The following is a 19,538-nucleotide window of genomic DNA, read 5'->3' as shown; positions in this document are numbered from 1 at the left end:
ATGACAAATGTTAGAGGGAGCATGGGAAAATTGAAACACCAATGTACTGTTGTTATAGTTGTATACTGATTCAACCATTCTGTAGAACAATTTGCAACTATGCTCAAAGGGCTATAAAACTGTGCATACCCTTTGAATTATCAATAGCACTACTAAGTCTGCATCCCAAAACAATAAAAAAAAAGGAAAGGAACCTATATGTACAAAAATATTTATGGCAGCTCTTTTAATGTTGGTAAACAATTGAAAATTGAGAGAATGTCCATCAATTGGGGAATGACTGAACAAATTGTTGTATATGATTGTGATGGAATACTATTGTACTATAAGAAATGATGAACAGGATGCTTTCAGAAAAACCTGGAAAGACTTACATGAACTGATGCAAAGTGAGATGAACAGATCTGAGAGAACATTATATACAGTGACAGTAATATTGTATATAATATTGCATATACATTGTGTAAATGTCTAAATCAACTGTGAATGACTTGGCTATTCTCAGCAATGCAATGATCCAAGACAATTCTGAGAGACTTTGATGAAAAACGTTTTCCATCTGTAGAGAAAGAAATGATGGAATCTGAATGTGATTGAAGCATAATTTTTCTTTATTTTTCTTGTTTTTTTAATCTGTATTTTCTTTCACAACATAACTAACATGGAAATATGTTTCTCATGACTGCACATGTATAACCTATATAAAACTGCTTGCCTTCTCAATGCAGGAAGGTATATGAGGGATGGAGGGAAAGAATTTGGAACTCAAAATTTTTAAACATGTTAAAAGTTTTTTACATGTAATTGAGTGAAAATGATGTATTAAATTTTTTTAAAAGATGCAAATGAACCTGAACTGAGGTGCCATCTCACCCCTATCAGATTGGCTAATATGAAAGAAAAAAATGACAAATGTTGGAAGGGATATGGAAAAGTTGGGACACTAAAACACTGCTGATGGAATACTGAACTGATCCAACCATTCTGCAGAGCAATTTGGAACTGTGCCCAGAGGGCTATAAAACTTTGATCCACAATACCATTACTAAGTCTGTTTCCCAAAGAGATTATAAAAAAGAGAAAAGGACCCACATGTACAAAAATATTTAAAGCACTCTTTTTGTGGTGGCAAAGAATTGGAAATTGGGGAATGGCTGAACAAATTGTGGTATATGAATGTAATGGAATACTATTGTGCTACAAGAAATGATGAGCATGTGGATTTCAGAAAAATCTGGAAAATCTTACATGAACTGATATTGAGTGAAGTGAACAGAACCAGGAGAACATTGTACACAGTAACAGCAACATTGTGCAGTGACCATCTTTGATAGTCTTAGTTCTCAGCAATACAATGATCTAACACAATTCCAAAAAACTCATGGTGGAAAATGCTATCCTCATCCAGAGAAAGAACTATGGAGTCTGAATGCAGATTGAAGTATATTATTTTCTCTTTTTGGTTGCTTTTCTTTCTCATGGTTTTTCCCTTTCGTTCTGATTCTTCTTTTACAATATGACTAATGGGGAAATATTTTTATATTATTTACATGTGTAGCCTATATCAGATTGCTTGCTGTCTTGGAGAGGGGAGGGAAGGAAGGAAGACAAAAATTTGGAGCTCAAAATCTTATAAAAGTGAATGATGAGAACCATTTTTACACGTAATTGGAAAAAATAAAATACTATTAAGTGGAAATTTTTTTAAGAGAATAAGGCTTTTTTTTTTTAAAAAAAGTTTATTTAAAAATAAGCTGAAGGAATATTGATTGATCATAGTTGTGCCATGCCAATATAATAAAAATTACCATACTACCAAAGTTTACTTGCACTTTTAATTCCTTACTAATAAAACTATGAAAAAGACATTTGTAGAACCCAGTAAAATAACAAAATACATTTGGAAAAAATTGAATACCAAGATAAATAATGAAAAAAGATAGGGAATAGCACGTCCAGACCTTGAGCTATGTTATAAAGCAAGAATCATCAAAAATCATCTGGTATCATATATACATTGAAGAGGGAAGAAGAGAGGAAGAAGAGAGAAAATTAACTAACATAAGTGAGGTGCACTTGTAGAAGTCTATACAATGAGGAAGAAGGAACTGGAGGGAAAAGATGACATTAGAACCTTCCTGAAATACCATGGAATTGTGCATGTTTCCTAACAGGCAGGAGAGAAGAAGAGAGGAGAGAGAGTTTTTAAAAATCAATGGAGTGTCCATTATGCTTCAGTTGAAATAGAAAAGCCTAAGGTAGCCATCTTGATTTTAGACAAGCAACAGCAAAAATAGATTTAATTAAAAGAAATAAACAAGGAAATTTAATTTTCTTAAAAATACCATAGAAAATGAATCAATATCAATACTCAACATATATGCACATATAACAAAGAATCTACATTCTTAAAGGAAAATTTAAGTGTTATGAGAAGAAACATATAGTGAAAGATTTCAATTTATTCCTGACAGATGTAGATCAAAGTAATCAAAAATTAGTCAAAAAGGAAGTGAAAAATTGAAGAGAATTTTAGAAAAGTTAGATATAATAGACCTCTGGAGAACCAATACTTAGCACAGTGTCTGGCATGTAAATTTAAATGATTTAATTACAAAAACCCGAATTGCCCAGATTAACAGAAGACCAAATGGAATAATCCTTAAATAACCTTACCTTAGAAAAGGAAATTGAACAAGTCACAAATGATCTCCTTAAGAAAAAAAAAACTCCAGGACCAGATGGATTTATAAGTGTAAGAAACATTTCAGGAACAACAAATCTCAATACTGTATAAACTATTGAAAAAAATAGAGAAAGAAGAAGCCCTATCAAATTCCTTTTATGACACAAATATGATTTTGAAACCTCAATGAAGGAGAGAAAAAAAAACAGAAAAAGATAATCATAGACCAATTTCACTAATGAATATTGATGGAAAGTCTTTAAATAAAATACTAGTAAAGAAAAAATAACAATATAACACAAAGACCATACAATATGACCCGGTAGGATTTATAAACACAATTATAAAATACTCTTCCATATAAAGATAGACCTGAGCAATTAGAAAAATATTAATTGCTCATGGGTAGGTTGAGCCAATATAATAAAAATTATAATTCTACCTAAATTAATTTACTTATTCAGTGCCTCACCAAACTACCAAAGAATTATTTTCCAGATCTAGAAAAAATAATAAAATTAATCTGTAAGAACAAAACGTCAAGAATATCAAGAGGAATCAATAAGAAAAAATGTAAAGCAAGGTGGCCTCGCAATACCAATTTTAAAACTATATTACGAAGTAGTCATCATCAAAACAATCTGATGCTGCTTAAGAAATAGAGTGATGAATCAGCAGAATAGATTAGGTATAAATTACCATAGTAATATAGTGTTAGATAAACCCAAAACTCCAGAACTCACCATTTGACAAAAATTGTTGGAAAAACTGGAAAGCAGTTTGGAAGATCCTAGGAACAGACCAATATCTCACATCTTGTACTGAGATAAGGTCAAAATGGATACATGATTTTGACAGAAAGGATGATATGATAAGCAAACTAGGAGAGCATAGAAAATTTTATGATCTTAGATAAGGGAAAAGTTTGTGACCAAACAAGATATAAAGAGGATAATGGAAAGTATAATGGATAAATTTTATTATGTGAAATTTAAAAGTTTTTGCATAAAGAAAACCACTCCAGCTTAAAGTAAAAGGAAATCAGGAAACTGGTCAAAAATTTTACAGCAAGTTTTTCTGATAAAAACCTTATTTCACATATATATTTGAATTAAATTTACAAAAAAGATATGAACAGGTAGTTTTCAGAAGAAGAAATCAAAATTCTCTATAGTCATATGAATAAATACTCTAAATCACTATTGATTTGAGAAATGCAAATTAAAACAACTCTGAAGTATCACCTTACAATTATCAGATTGGCTAAGATATGACAGATAAGGAAAATGATAAATGCTGGAGGGAATGTGGAAAAATCGGGACATTAATGCACAATTTTGTGGAGTTGTGAACTGCTTTCTCAATGGGTAGTGGAGCAGTGAGGGAGGGAGAGAATCTGAAATTGAACATGAAATAAAATTGCATGGAAAAAAGGCAAAATTTTTAAAAAGAAAATCAAAGCAATTACTGAAAAAAGAGAGGGGGACTGGCAGTATCAGATCTCAAATTACATTACAAACCCATAATCATTAAAACAGTTTGTTACTGGGTAAAAAATTGAAAGATTGATCAGTTGAACACATAATATACAGAAGCAAAAGAGAACAGTAGCCTATTGTTTGAGAAAGCCAAAGATCCCAGTTATTAGGCAAGAACTTACTGTTAGATAAAAACTGTTGGGAAAATTGAAATGCAGTCTGGAAGAAACTAGGTATAAAGCAACATTTCATAAAGTATACCAAGATAAGATCTAAATAGATACATGATTTACACATACAGCACAACCTCATAAACAAATTACAGTAGCATGGGAAAAAAATTACCTGTCATATCTGTAGACAGGGCAAAAGTTCATACCCAAACAAGAGATTAGGAGGTTCACAGGAGGTAAAATGGACAGTTTTGATTACATAAGAAAGTTTTTGCATAAACAAAACCAGTGAAGCTAAAATTAGAAGAGAAGTGGGGAAATACAGGGAAATTTTGCAAGTTTTTCTGATAAAGGTCTCATTTGTAAGATAAATAGAGAACTGATTCAACTTTATAAGAATAAGAGCTATTCCACAATTGATAATTTGTCTAAATACATGACTAGGCAGTTTTCAGAGGAAGAAAGTCAAACTATCAGTGACCATATGAAAAATGTTTTAAACCAGTAATTTGAGATAAGAATAATTAAACAACTCTAAGGTACCACATAAGACCAATCAGATTGCAAAGTTGATTTTTAAAAAAGGAAAATTACAAATATTAAAGGGGTTATGGAAAAACTGTGATGCAGTCTAACAGAAATTAAGCATAGGTCAATACCTTATACTACATTCTATAATATATTCTAAATTGATATGTGACCTTAATATTAAAGATCACACTTTTTAAAAATTGGAAGAAAAGCAGATCATATACCTTTCACAGCTATAGGTAACAGATGTATTCAAAACAAAACAAGGGATAGATGCAATTATAAAAGACAAAACAGATAACTTTGATTACATGAAACTGAAAAGCTCCTGAACAAACAAAATTAATATACCTAGGAAAGAAAGGAAATGGTTGATTTATTTCTAAAAATCTCTATATAAAATTTCTCTGATCAGTGCTTGAAATCCAAGACATAGATAGATATGTAGATAGATAGATAGAATTTTAAAATATATATATGTACACACACATATAAACCTTATGTACAAATGCAGGCACATAACACATATGTATACATGTATGCATATATTTTCTGTAGATGCACAACACATACATGTACATATTTGTGCAACTATACATACATTCATGTATATACGTGTGTGTACACCCACAAAAGCCAATTTACCAATGGGTAAATCATTAAAGGATTTGAACAGTTTTCAAAAGAAGAATTGCAAACTATTTATATTTATATTAACAAATGTGCTAAATGAGAGTTGTCAAACTCAAGTAGAAACAGATCCTATACGCTGCATATTGATCTAGAAAACCACAATTAGCATAATCTATGTTGTATTGTATTTTTATTTATTTTCTCAAATATTTCCCAAGTATATTTTAATCTGGTTTGGGCTGCATTTGGGAATTTTGTGGGCAGCGTGCAGCCTCTGGGCAGTGAGTTTGACATCTCTTCTCTAAATCATTAATAAAAAAGTGATATGTAGATTTAAAAAAAAAACCAATCCTGAGATTTCACTTTATATTTTATAAATTGGCAAAGATGAAAACAAATGGAAAAAATAAATGATAATAATAAATGCAGAAAGGTTGCAGAAAATTAGGCTCACTAGTGCATTGTGAATCAATACAACCATTTTAGAAAGCAATCAGGATTTATGTAAATAGGGTGACTATCATTTTCATACCCTTTGATTCAGTAATTTTACTACTAGGCTTATACATCAAGAAGGCCATTGATAAGAAATAAAGTCCTCATATACACACCAAAATATTTGTAGCTGCACTCTTTGTGATAGCAAATAATTGGACTATAAACAAATAACTAAACAAACTATTGTGATGGAATGTTACTGTGCTTTAAGAAATGATGTAGAAAGGTCTATATGAATTGATGCAGAGTAAGTGAGCACAACTAAAAAAACAATACACATGGTTACAACAATGTAAACAGGAAGAACAACTGTCCACATCCACAAATCAAAAAAAAAAAAGTTGTAAAATTATAAAGAATAAGTAGACCTCCAAAGAAGAAATATAAAAAGTAAGTGCCTGGTACATAACACATGATAATAAATGCTTAATAAATAAGTGCTTAATAAATGCTACCTGACTGATTGACAACCTTTTGCAAACATGTGAGGTCCACACTTGAGGTATATTGCACATTTTCAGACTTTTTCAATTTATTAATCAACTATGCTGATTTTCTTTTTTGTGCCTTTAAAAATATTATTTGTTTTTGGGATATTGCTCTGGCAAGAGTAGGAGGAAGGGCATCAAGGAAATGTATGGGGATATAAAATAAAAAAGAACCTATTTTAAAATGTTTTCATCCCAACAAAGAACTAGATGGGGACAGGAAGAGAAAGATGGAGTTAAAAGGAATGCAAAGATCAATGAGAGATAAGTCATATGGAAAACAAACCCCATCTGATGATGGTGGGTCATGAAAGGAATATTAATAAGCTAGAGAGAAACGACATAATGCTTAAAAACACCATCAATAATAAGTCAATACTAACATTAAATACCTGTTGTTGCTCAGTTGTTTCAGTCTTGTCTTACTCTTCGTGACCCCATTTGGGTTTTTCTTGGCAGAGATACTGGAGTGGTTTCCCATTTCCATCTCCAATTAATTTTCCAGATGAGGAACTGAGGCAAACAAGGTTAAGTGACTTGCCCAGGGTCACATAGCTCAAGAAGATAAGTCTTCTTGACTTCAGGCCTAGTACTCTATCCTATACCACCTAGCTGCCCTAAATGATATAACATCTAAATACTTAAAGAAAAAGAAAAGAAAAAGTTAAACAAATTACAGGGAGAAATTGAGATTAAAAGTAATAATAGTAGGAGATACAAATATACCCCCTTCTAGACCTAGATAAATCTAACAAAAAGAGAAACAAAAATGAAGTTAAGGATTTGAATGGAGTCTTAGATAACTTAAATCCAATAGATCTCTGATGATTACTGAATAGGAAGAGAGAGGATATAAAAGTTCCTCAGCTGAGTATGGCACCTTTACAAAAATAACTATTTACCAGGGCTTAAAAAGTTACAGACAAATACAGAAAAGAACTACCAAACACATGCTTTACTGACAACAAAGCAATAAAAATTATATTTAATAAGAGGTCTTTGGGATTAAAAATCAATTAGAAACTAATTTGATTCTAAACAATTTATGAGTGAAAGAACAAATCATAGAAACAAATCTAATTTCTTCAAGGAAAATGATAGACAATATACCAATTTTTTTTAGATGCAACCAAAGCAATCTTTAAGGGAAATTTTATATGTCTACATTCCTTCACTCATAGAAGAGAGAAAGAACAGATAACAAATTTGGCATGCAATTTAAAAAGCAGCAAATAAAAATTTTAACTAAAACCAAATTTGAAGTTCTGAAAAATCAAACAAGTTATTTATTAAATGAAAACAAAATGATAAATACAACTAGGATGTGAGTTTCTTTTTAAACTAATAGAAGAAACAGCTACCCTGATGAAAAAAATAAAAACAAGGAGACAATCAAATTGCTGATATCAAAAAGAAAATATCATTCTAAATAATACCAGAACTCAAGTAAATCAGTCCCAAGTAGGGATAACTTTGGAAAGCTCAGCTTAACAGGTGAGGCTGTGAAATCTGATCATGGCAAACAATGTAGTTCCTTTAAGCAAAGTGTGGAGTTCATATGTCAGTCATATCAGACAACATTCTTGAAACAGAGTGGAAAACTAAGACAGTCTCCTGTTCCCCAAAGACAAATAATCTTAGCCATCTGTCTGAACTGCTCAACTCTCTCCAGATTGAATGAAATGATTCCATTCAAACATAAGGACCTTGCTGACTGATAACAAGGTCCCAGTCTAGTTTGGAAAACCATTTCCTTCAAAACTCCACAGCATTACAATTCAGGTCTATTGAAACCTGAATATAATCAAGAAGTACTAAAAATGAACATGTATCCAAGTATGAGCCTTGTTTTGAACCATGCTGGATACTTTTGCCTCTAGAACTTTATGAGTAGGAAAATAAAAAAGGTGTTTTCTCCAATATATGAAATCATGTCATGTTCTCTGTGTGTGAGAAATCTTCCAACTGGTTCTCTTTTATTCTTTTGTCTACTCTTTCATGTTTTTTTCCCAAGTCCTTATCCTACATTATGCGTTTCTTAGTTGTTTTACACATACAGAGAGAGAGAGAGAGAGAGAGAAAGAGAGAGAGAGAGAGAGATACTAATAATAATCAGGTTTCTGTGCAAGTTTAATGATGCTAAATAATAATTTAAAAAAACATTTGGAAGTAATATAGTTTCAGTATGGGTCATGCCCACCAAACTGTACCTATAGTAGTCAACTGATTTTTTTTAAAACTCTGAAAAAAGTCTTGTTACCAAGACTTTTCTCACTTTGAAATACAATTAAATTTTAGGATAGAGGTTAACCTTTCTAAAAGTTTGTTGATCTAACAAAACTATATTAAAATAATGAGATAAATTTATCAGAATAAAATGTGGTAATTACAGATTTTTATCAACTTAAAGTCACCATGAGAGAAGGGAGAATTCTTCCATGTAATATTATGTCTTAAAATGCTTATTGATACCAAACTCTAAATACATTCCCAGATAATAAACCTCTTTTTATAAGCCTGAATAATATAGTGGCACTGCTGCAACTATTGACTCAGAGACACTGAAGCAACTTTTTTATAGCTTATTAGTTCATCATATTTATTATTACCCTCAAAAGAGATATTTAAGATATCAGCAAAAGTAAATTAATATAGCTATTCTAAGTAGGAGGCAAGTGCAAAAGAAAAGTCTATAAAGAAAAGTGAATGATAAAATTTATTGATCATCTATTAAGTGATATCCAATCACCCATGTTTTGGATGCAATAAATTATATTTTTATTATCCTGGTATTATTATTATGACTGATTCTCACAAGGTGAAATTTTCCCTAAAATGTAATAAAGTGATAAAGTACTTAAAATCAGTATTCACTAATGCTCTCAGCTTAGCCCTACTTTTCTACCCTACTCCAAAATAAAATATATGCAGATGTACATTATATGAAAGCCTCTCCCATACTATCTCCAATCTAAATAACCTTTTTAAAAAAAAACAAAAGCAATTTAAGTACCAGCAAGAACTGTATTTTATCCAAAAATAGATTTAATTTTTAAAATTCATGCATTATGTATATGTGAAACTTGTTTTAGCAGGATCATCAAATATTTCACCTACCTCCCCTCCTCCATGTTTTACCTCTGTTATAATTTTATCTGCTTTAAGCATATTTTCTCTATTCAGAGTGGAAGAACAATGCATTATACTACCTCTAATGGGAATGTTAATTTAAGCTTCCCCTTCATAAAGCAGAGACAACTAGTCTACAAAAAATTAATATACTGAAAAGTGATCCACAGATACTGATATTTTAGTTACAAAACTTTTAGTAAACGCCACCTCTATTATTAAGGATAAAAAAAGTGTCAGAGAGAGTTTTCTCATTCAAATATAGAAAGAACTCCATAAAAAAAATATGAACAGATGTCTTTTAAAAATGTATTGAAATAAATGAAAACTTTAAATTCAATTTTTAAAGTGCTTATCATTTCACAGTTACTATGCATCACTTAAGGCATGCACTTTAGGATTTTCCTCTCCTAAAACAAATAATTTGCTATTAAATGTTGCCTATTTCATTAATTCAAAGTAGGAAATGTATTAGAATACATAAGAAAATAAGAATGTAGGAATTATATGTAGGAAAATACATGATTTGGCTGATGTATGCAATATTTCCTTCCAAACTTACAAAAGATTCTACCATTTTATTAAAAACAAAGTTCAACACGTGCTACACTCTATCTTTCTAATAAATCGTGACAGCTCTTCTGCTTTGTCACATATTGGTTTTTATTTCAAATGCCTACATATAAATAAATGTAGATTTTTTTTTATCTTCTCTCAGAAGCTGGGAAGTGAGTTGCATATTTAGTTGAAATTCCGAACTTGGCAAAGTGCTAATTACTTCAAATTAAATCTTGCATTCCCCTTAATGAATGAAGTAGGATAGTCTGCAAACTGGATTTTAGAAGTCATCAAGGAAGAAAAGGAAATACAGTTTTATCAATGTGTAATGAAATTAAGAGATAGAAGATAGCTTGCTATTTTCAGCTATTACTTTTTCAGGTGAAATTCTTTGTATATTACTTTTTAAAATTTAATTTTAAGGAGACTTGTTAAAATATTACTTATAGAATTAAAGGGTTTTTTTTCTGCTGAGCATATTGAATGCTGATTTTAAATTTAGGATAGGATTGATATCAATTGATGATTAATTGAATTCTAAGAAGTTTAAAAAGTGGTCACTTCATCTTAACTTGACATACACATCCTGACCTTAAAAAGGGTAAACTGAAAATATAAATATGCTCATATGTAAATTTCTGTACTTTAATAGTCTTTATGATGGAGAAAGAAATTTTGTCACTTTATGACTAGATGATTTTAATTGTTTTATGGAGAGAAATGAAGCTAAAGAATGATTTAATTATCATTTTAGTTGCAAACAGATTCTAGAGATTGATATTAGAGAAAGTGAATAAAAGGAAGATATAAATATGTTAAAAATACCCACTATTTCAACTACACAAAAATTCAGAACTATTTAAAAAAATAAAGTCAGTTTTTTTCATATGGAAGCAATAACAGGTTTCAATTACTTCACCCATACTGTTATAGAACTTCAGCCTTGTTATAGATTTTTTACTGCTAAAAATTGGTAAAGAAGGGGAGATTGACACTATGAATTCTAACATATGATCCTGGGTGGTATCAAAAATTATCAGAGTATATTTGGACAATTTGATTCTCAAACAGTACTCAAAATCATTAACATTCATTAAAAGCTGTTATCTTGAAACACACCATTATATAAATTCTAATTGTCAATTCAGAAACAAAATGCTTCACTGATGCAAGGCTAGATGAAAGATGGAAGAAAAAGTACTGAGGACTTTATGTGGCTAATTGAAAATAATTCAATATGTACTTATCTAATTAATGATAAAAATATTCAGTGAATGATGTGAGAATTTTTCCTTTCTCCACATATGCACATTATAAAGACTATTGAAAGACACCAGACTTCTCACAGAATATTATTGTGATTGAAAATTAAAGTGCACTTCCCAAAAAAAGATATCATAATCAGTTACTTTTTTTTAGTTGAAGATAATCAACTTAGTAGGTAAAAACAAAAGAATCTAAATAGAAATTTTACTTCTGTGGCAGATGGACTATCTTTATCGTTTGTTTTTTAAAATGATCCTGTTTCTTTATTTTTTAGGCAATTGGGGTTAAGTGACTTTCCCAGAGTCACACAGCTAGTGTCAAGTGTTTGGCCTGAGGTCACATTTGAACTCAGATCCTCCCGACTTCAGGGCCGGTGCTCTATCCACTGCGCCACCTACCTGCCGTTCAAAATAATCCTGAATCAACAGATAGGGTCACAAATCCAAGCCAAATAGAAGGAGGGGGGGGGCAGGGAAGCCTCCAAACACACATCTTGATGAGCTTTGTTTAATAGTGCTGCATTATGACGGGAGGCACCATTATTAAACTCAACATAATGTATACCACTACTTTTCTAATTCTACCATTGCAATTGTTCATAAAATCTATTTAACTAGCTATTCCAGGCATTCACTGTCTCCTAACACTTCTCACAAACATAATGTAAATCAAGGCTTAGCTTTTTTCTCAGCACCTAAAACTTTTTTTTTTTTTTTTGGCCACGGGAAGACTGCCCCTTCCATAGTTTATCCCACATTTTTACCAAATGAACATTCCTTCTCTCTTTTTTTTTTAAGTTGTGATGTCTTTTTATGACAACATTTTCAAATAGTGACTGTTTTCTGGATAACCAACTGGATAACTGGATAACCCACACGTGTACATAATTAAAAAACAAAAAACAACTTTCCTTCAATCCGATGGGTTTCGATAAATATAATTAGATGATTCCGAACTGCGGCAAAACTTCAAGCGAAAGGATCAGGGTAGGAGGTAGAACCTAAGACTACAACTATTAAAGTAAGAGCTAATTGGGGCTAATGGCATCATTGCTTGCCTTTAAGCAAAATTCCTATTCTGATTGGGCACTATTTATTTTTATTTAAAAGATGTTAACTTCGGGGCAGCTAAGTGGCGCAGTAGATAAGCTTCTGAGTCAGGAGGACCTGAGTTCAAATTCGGCCTCAGACATAATACACTTACTAGGTGGGTGACCCTGGCAAGTCACTTAACCCCAATTGCCTCACCAAAAAAAAAAAAAAAAAAGTTAACTTCCCACGGCGATCTAGGCAAAGATAACAATGAAGGAATGTAGTCAACAAAAATGTGTATTTAAATGTCAATTGATTTCAAACAAAAATAGACTATCTTAGATGTAACTTAAAATTTAAAAATCAACTAAAAGACAGAATTGTGTGAAGATGTAGTAAGGGTGCACGTATCGAACTGAAAAGGTTCTATTTTCATTTACATTTTGGGCACAATTCTATAGCATGAAAGGCAATGTTCTTCTAATACTGTTCTTTCAGCAGAAATCACCCCACAATGCATGTTCCTCATCACTGGCATTTTTGCTCTTTAGTTTTGTGTAGTAGTTTCAGAAGAATGTTAAAATTTTCTTGTATGCCTCTCAACGCACTTTGATCTTGAGTAGAATAATAATTGTTAGATGAAGTCTGCTGAACTAATGAACTCATGAGCTAGAAATAAAAATTGCCAAGCTGGGGTTATGCGGTGGGGAGCAAAGAAGCAGTAGTGGCATCTCCACCCACCCCCCACCCCCGCCCTTTTGCACAAAGTTCACGGAATTTCAGATCTGTGTTGAAGTTTGAAAACTTTTCACATGTCCGTATTTATACCCTAAACGTTGAGAGGGAGACTTCCTCTAAAGTTTTGTTTCCTGAATCAGATCTTCATTAATACAAACAGATTATGTATACTATTTACTCGAACTTCAGTATATTACAGTTAACAATACATAAAAGGGCGCTCGTGGCTTCAAATACTTCCGATGGTCCCCTTTTGGGCAAGGATTTTCTCCCCTTTGTAGGCAAAGAGTTTACTTGCAGGTTCGGGCTGGGAAAGTGGAAAACCGGTGAGATTCTAGGGTTGGAGAAGGAAGGTAAAGGAAATAGGCGTAGGTCAACAGATAGATTGTTGACCACTGCCAGCCACCCGGTAAAGTAGCTGGTGCAAGAAACCAATAATTACAAACATACAAGTGTATACTTGTACAAGCATATACCAGTATATATGCTTCTTGACAACGGATTAAACTGAGGTTGATATTCAGAGAATGTGAATAAAGAGATGAGATGATTACCCGTGGCTCGATTTTGCTCGGGACTGCACAGGGTACGAGGGTTTTTTTCTTTCTTTCTTACATTAAATATTTATTATTTTTCAGACCAGACTTAAAGGAAATACTCAGACTGGCAAATTTTGCAACCACACTTTTAGAAATTTCGTGAATGTTTATCCAAGGAATTTCATTCCTACGTCAGTGGTCTCTATAACCTCTAAAATACCAAGCTTTTGGTCGCTGTTCTGCTAATTCTTGCACACAAAATCTAAACTTTAGATTTCAAAGATAAGTCCTTGACTGGCTTGTAATGTTAACCCCACAGGAGGCTGACAATTGCTGCCGGGAAATTTGTTGGAAAGGTTCCTTTCTTTTATTTCCATAAGAAACTTGGGACTTTGGAGACATTCAACCATGGTTGCTTTTTTTTTTTTTGGATGAAAGTAACAAAGAAAGTAAAGTAAATGGGGAAAACGGGAAAAGGGGATTTTAATCCTTAGGGTCAGCTCCACAATCTTTACATTTATGCTCCTGTCTTTCTCATATTCTCCTCTACTTCCCCCTCTCCCCCCCCCCCCCCGCCCCAGGGCTTCAGGGAAATGGAGGAGAGGAGTCGTAGGGGAAAGGATCTGAGGGGTGACGGATTTAAATTGTTCCGTTCTCTTTTGTTTTTGGAACTGTGCAGTAGTGAAAACTGGGGACAAGTTGTAACAGTGGGAGAACTTGGATGCAGTTCAGTATACAACCAGAAAAGCAGAGAACACAGTCTCTAGAAATGGGGCCCTCTCTTCCGCTAGAATCAGGATGAATGGAAGGAGGGAGGCGAGACAGTAGGACAAGGTGGTGAAATTCAAGGGATCAAGAAATCTGGGTGTAGTCAGACAGACAGCTTCATTTGTCCCACTATTCATCTCCTTGCTTTGCAAACCAAGCCTCCACGAAAAGGCTGAGTTCAGTTGGTGGGGACCCATCTGGGACTTCACTAATCTAGAACCTACTCGAGGAGGCCTGAAACACAGGTTAGCGAAGCCAGGGGACGAGAGGAGTGGGGAGACGATATACGGCAGCAGTCGCTTCAGGTGAACTAGGCTGTCTGTCGGCTAAATCATGCAAAGTTCACCCAGATTTCTTCTGCCCCAGGAGCCTGAAAGTCGAGGACTGTGCTTATGGTTGTGCACCACCCGACAAATGTTTCTTAATCCACCAACGACCAAGAAGTTGTTTATTGAGTTCCCACAAAAATGTTTAGAAAAGAATGCTCATAAATTGCTTACCAGTGGGTTTATGTTCTTCAGCTTCATTGTTTTGTGAACTAGTTCAAAGCAGCCCACAGAGAGATTAAATTCGTTTTCCTTGTGTGAAGAGCCCTCGGCTGCAGTGAGCCGATTTGTCCAACAGAGACCAGCACCGCTCCACACAGGTACGTGCTGAGCTGTTTCGAATAGTCTCAGCTCTAGCCTGCAAGAAGAGGCGGCAGCTACCCATAGCCCACCGTGAGTCAGAGAGAAACAACACCCAGGATTCCCGGCTGAAGGAAAGCGGGTTCAAAACCCCTTCAGAGATTGTCAGAAGAACTATCTTAAAACAACACCACCAAACCCAAATTATTAAGCATACGCCCTCTGCAGGTTCCACAGCATCTGTTGAGTCAGATGTTTAGATCTTTCGAATTCCGAAATCTGGTCTGGGGCAGGTACATCCCATTATACTCCAGGGGGACCTCCGAAACTCCCAGGTCAGGAATAAATAACGATTTTAATGGAACAGTTGGAATAATTACTCCACTACTCCAGCTATAAAATGTTATGACGCACCAAGTTCGCGAGCTTGCTGTTCATTCCAACTTCGTGACTGCAGAAGTATCGTTCCCTCTCTCCTTCAGTTAGAGGTTTGTTTTTTAATGTGTTTACCTGTGAAATTAATATTGTGAAAAGGGGCAAACTTTGCAGCGTTCTGTAGAGTTTTCCTGCTGAAGTGTCTCTAGGCGGAGAGAATGCTCTATTAAATGTTGTCCGGGTTTGAAATTCTGATTCTACCAATTTACCAGCAAGATACCTTTTTCTGGTTTCTTGAAAGAGGGTACTGGCTGTCCACACTGAAATACAGTGGCAGAATTATCAGCTACACTGAAAGGTTTCTTTCTGGCATGAGGAGGGAGGAAAGGGAAGGGGAAGGACTGTGTGCCTGGAGAACACACCGCCAGCATATCTGCAGTTAGTGCAATATGAATAGCGTTCTGCTCTGACAAAGAACTGCACCTCTCTGGTCACCTATCGAGCCTAATCATTCCGTTTGGGGAGAAGAAGGGTCTGCAATGCCCTTAGGAAGTCAATCTCCTTTTCCCCACCCCAATCCGATACTATTCTACTTACTGCCCTCCTCCCCCATTGAGTTCGGAAGTCTGAGTTACCTGTACCAGGTGAGCCCCTTGTCGTAGCTGCGGTCAAAGAAGTGAGGTTCGGCACCCACTGCACGCACGTCAGGGTGCACCCGTAGGAACTCCAGGAGCGCCCTGGTGCCACCCTTCTTCACCCCTATGATGATTGCCTGCGGCAGTTTCTTGTTGGCGGAACCACTGAAGAAGCTAGAGATAGGACTGGCGGAATCAGCAAGTGCTCTGCCTGTTTCCTCCTGTCTCTCAACCTTGGCTACAGTTGAAGGAGCCTGTGGCAACCCAAAGAGTATCTTGGAGCTTATAGCGTCTGAAGCCAAAGCAGATGTGATAGAGGCTTGGTACTCTGCTGGCAAGCGGGGCGCTGTGCCCGGCAGCACTAGGCCCCTCACTGAAGCACAGGAATCTGAACAAGAGTAGAACATATAAAGCCAGAAGCACAGCATGGTGAACAACAGTACTAGTTTTCTTCTCACCTGAGGCAGCAAAGACAGCAAAGGACTGGTGTCATTGAGGCAAAAGCTGCTGTCGCTTAGGCACATACGCTGCTTATGCACACTGAGAGGGGCATGGCTCAGCGGGATGCACTCCCTTAGCTACTTTCACTACTCCTTTCTTAAGCACTTGCAAACACCTACTAAATGACGGGCTTTAAAGCTTCGGAGCTGCCGCAGCCCCTAATACGACTCTTCCCCGAGTGGCGAAAGCCATAGCTTCAGCTTCTCTTGACATTTTGGTGAGAAAGGAAAAGCGCCTTCGAAGTTGAAGCCAAGCAAATTGTGACTGGGGCTAAGGAGCCAAGTGGACTACTTACAAAAAGTAGTTTTTGTTAAAAACTGTGTTCCCAGAATACTTCAGAACTCTTAAGCTGTAGCTACTGCCCACCGCTGACCGGGCAAGCTTGCGCAAGCAAGAAGCTTACTTGAAAAATCCTCGCAGTTTACTGATTCAGTCTGATGCTTCGGGTAGCCAGCAGATGAAGTAAAAGGGGAGAGTAACTCAGAAAGAGAGGAGGTAATAGAAGTAAAGGTAGGCGGGGCCACACCTTCCCTGATTGAAAGGTCTATCAACCTACCAGGAAATTAGTGTGACTAGCAAATACAAATAGTTTATAGAGGAAGTAACAACCAACCAGCTTTCTGGAATTGGGGGTGTGGTGAGAGCAGGCGGTCAACTGAGAAAAATGAGAATGCCATTGGCCTAGGGCAGGGAGACTGCTCTGGGAGAAAAACTACACCAGTGACAGGAACGAAGTGTGTTTAGGGGTTAGGGAGGAGGCGGAAGACAGAGATGGAGGGGAGTGCAGAACAGGCGCGACTGAGGTTGGAGCTTTGGGAGAAATCTGGCAGAATCAGTCCATTCCCCCTAGCTCCCTCGCCGTTCCTTAGGCTAATCCGAGGAGAAAGGCTGAATAGAATCTTACCCCGTTCCGGCCTCCTCTCCCAGGCACTTACTAAGTTCCGACGTCCCGGTGCAACTGAAGTGGGTAAAGGAAAAAAAAAGGAAAGGGTAAACTGAGAACTAGAGAAGGATCTTGGATAGGATGAAAAAAGCCTAAGAAACCTATACCCGAACCTAACTACTCGAAAATCAATGGTTCAAGGCTGGGAACCAGCAGCTAGGTTCGTGAGTATTCGACGGAAATCCTACGGATTCCACGGAGAATCGCCGTCAACTTAGAAAGTGTATTTTTTAGTTCGACTCTTTGTGAGGGCATGGATCTCCTTGCAAAACCGTGGTATCAGTCCCCGAAATTGTGAGCGATGAAGGCTGGGGGTTGGGAAAGGAATCAAGTGAATGAAAACAAAATGTCTAGTTTTTGAGAGATTTAAAAATTTCCATTAAATGTGGGAACTTTTTTTTATCCGATGATGTATTTAATTGGGAGCTTTAAATCTGGTTAAATAAAACTCTTTTTTTAAGTCCATTTTTTTGTCAGAAAAAAATTATTTTTCACTTTGAGAAAAATCTACCAGATTTGTAGAAAGTAGTTGTTTTCATAGTAGTGGAGAGGAGCTTTACCTGATCTTTTTAAATTGCAAAGCAAAAGTGAGCTTTGAGGAAATCAATCAGTGAGTTCTATTCATTCAACAATTGAGGTGTAATTTGGTGTTATCTTGTTTTATGTCCTGTCTGGCTTTATCAAAAGACAAAAAGGGAGAGATGTCTCAGGGTGCGCATTTCTTTTCTTTGCTTAGGGAGTAGAGGATTTAAGTTTAAAATTTTCAAGTCATTTCCTGGTTCTCCTTGACATCAAATATTGCAAAAAGTCACCTTATCAGTCGTATTGAGAAGAGCTCTATCTAAAATTTATTTGTGGGTTTTTTTTATTTTTTATTTTTACCATTAAAGCAAAACAAAAATAGAGCTATAACTTTGTATTTATCCATCCCTCCGCTTATCTGGGGAATTATCCTGGACTCTGAAATAGATGGGAGTGGCCAGTGATTCATTAAGTAGACTCGCCCGAGTAATAGCAAATAAATCAAAACAAAAAAATCAATGCAGGCTTTGGCATATATTAATAACATTAGTCTCCACGCCCCCTCCTCCTTCAGAGATGGATTGCCCTATATTTTTATCCTAAGTTATTATCATCGATGTAATCAATAGCAATAAAATCGCGTCATCTAACTTCTCATAAGCATCTGGCCAGTCCTAATTTTTGATAACCTCACTGTACAGAACACTTTCACCCCAACTCTATTTCTTTTCTTAATAAATCTGTGAGAGCACTCCAAAATGTCTCATTGTTAGGCACACCTCTCCACATCTTTCCTCTCCGATGGTTTTTTTGAACGGGAAATTGCTGGAATGTAATGAAAATCCAGTCTTCACTTAACTCTTTATCCCTTAAAACTTCCCTTCTGCAACCTAAAAGGACCACAGTAAATTATTGATCCTGGGGGCAAGGAGGAGGTTCGGGGAGGGGAGAGAAAAAACAATCTATTAACAAAATCTGTGTGCCCACCAATAGATCTGCATTGTGTTTTCGTAACCGCTCCCAGGCTCAAGCACTTTTCACTACAAATTAAGTTAGGTTGAGGTGGGGTGGGGAATAATATAGGCAGAGGATTTCTCCCTCACACAGACTTTTTTTTTTTTTAAAGTCGACAGGAAGAATTGTTTCCCAGTCACTTTTTCCTCCGCGGGAGCTCCTTTTGTTCGGTGGAAATAGATTATTCAGAAGAGGGCAATGTTTTACCTTCAAACTGTTTTGGAGAAAAAATGTTTCTGGGCATTTCTCTTTCGATCGTAAGGGGGAAAATTTAAAGCTTCCGAGGTGTGTTTAAATTTACCTTTAGGTCGTAGAGGGGAAATTTTTTACTTAAATGAACTATGCTAAGTATGAAGGAAAAAAAAAAAAACTAAGTCTCCAAAAAGGAAAAGATATTTTTAACAAG

At 35.3% G+C, this 19,538-nt stretch overlaps 1 protein-coding gene across 1 annotated transcript in view; it reads right to left on the bottom strand.

Moving 5' to 3' along the window:
* Window positions 1-16,676, bottom strand: part of LOC114034436 (heparan sulfate glucosamine 3-O-sulfotransferase 3B1-like) — a 39,824-nt gene extending 23,148 nt beyond the window's left edge. The window contains exon 1 of the mRNA XM_027850115.1: window positions 16,153-16,676. Coding sequence (XP_027705916.1) covers window positions 16,153-16,676 — 524 coding nt within the window. The remainder of the gene's footprint in view (window positions 1-16,152) is intronic.
* Window positions 16,677-19,538: the final 2,862 nt, after the last annotated feature.

Source organism: Vombatus ursinus, unplaced genomic scaffold (assembly GCF_900497805.2).
Source record: "Vombatus ursinus unplaced genomic scaffold, bare-nosed wombat genome assembly UNPS02008996.1, whole genome shotgun sequence".
NCBI classification, from domain to species: domain Eukaryota; kingdom Metazoa; phylum Chordata; class Mammalia; order Diprotodontia; family Vombatidae; genus Vombatus; species Vombatus ursinus.
Note: the sequence above shows the minus strand (reverse complement) of the source record. Positions and strands in the feature narration are given on the sequence as shown.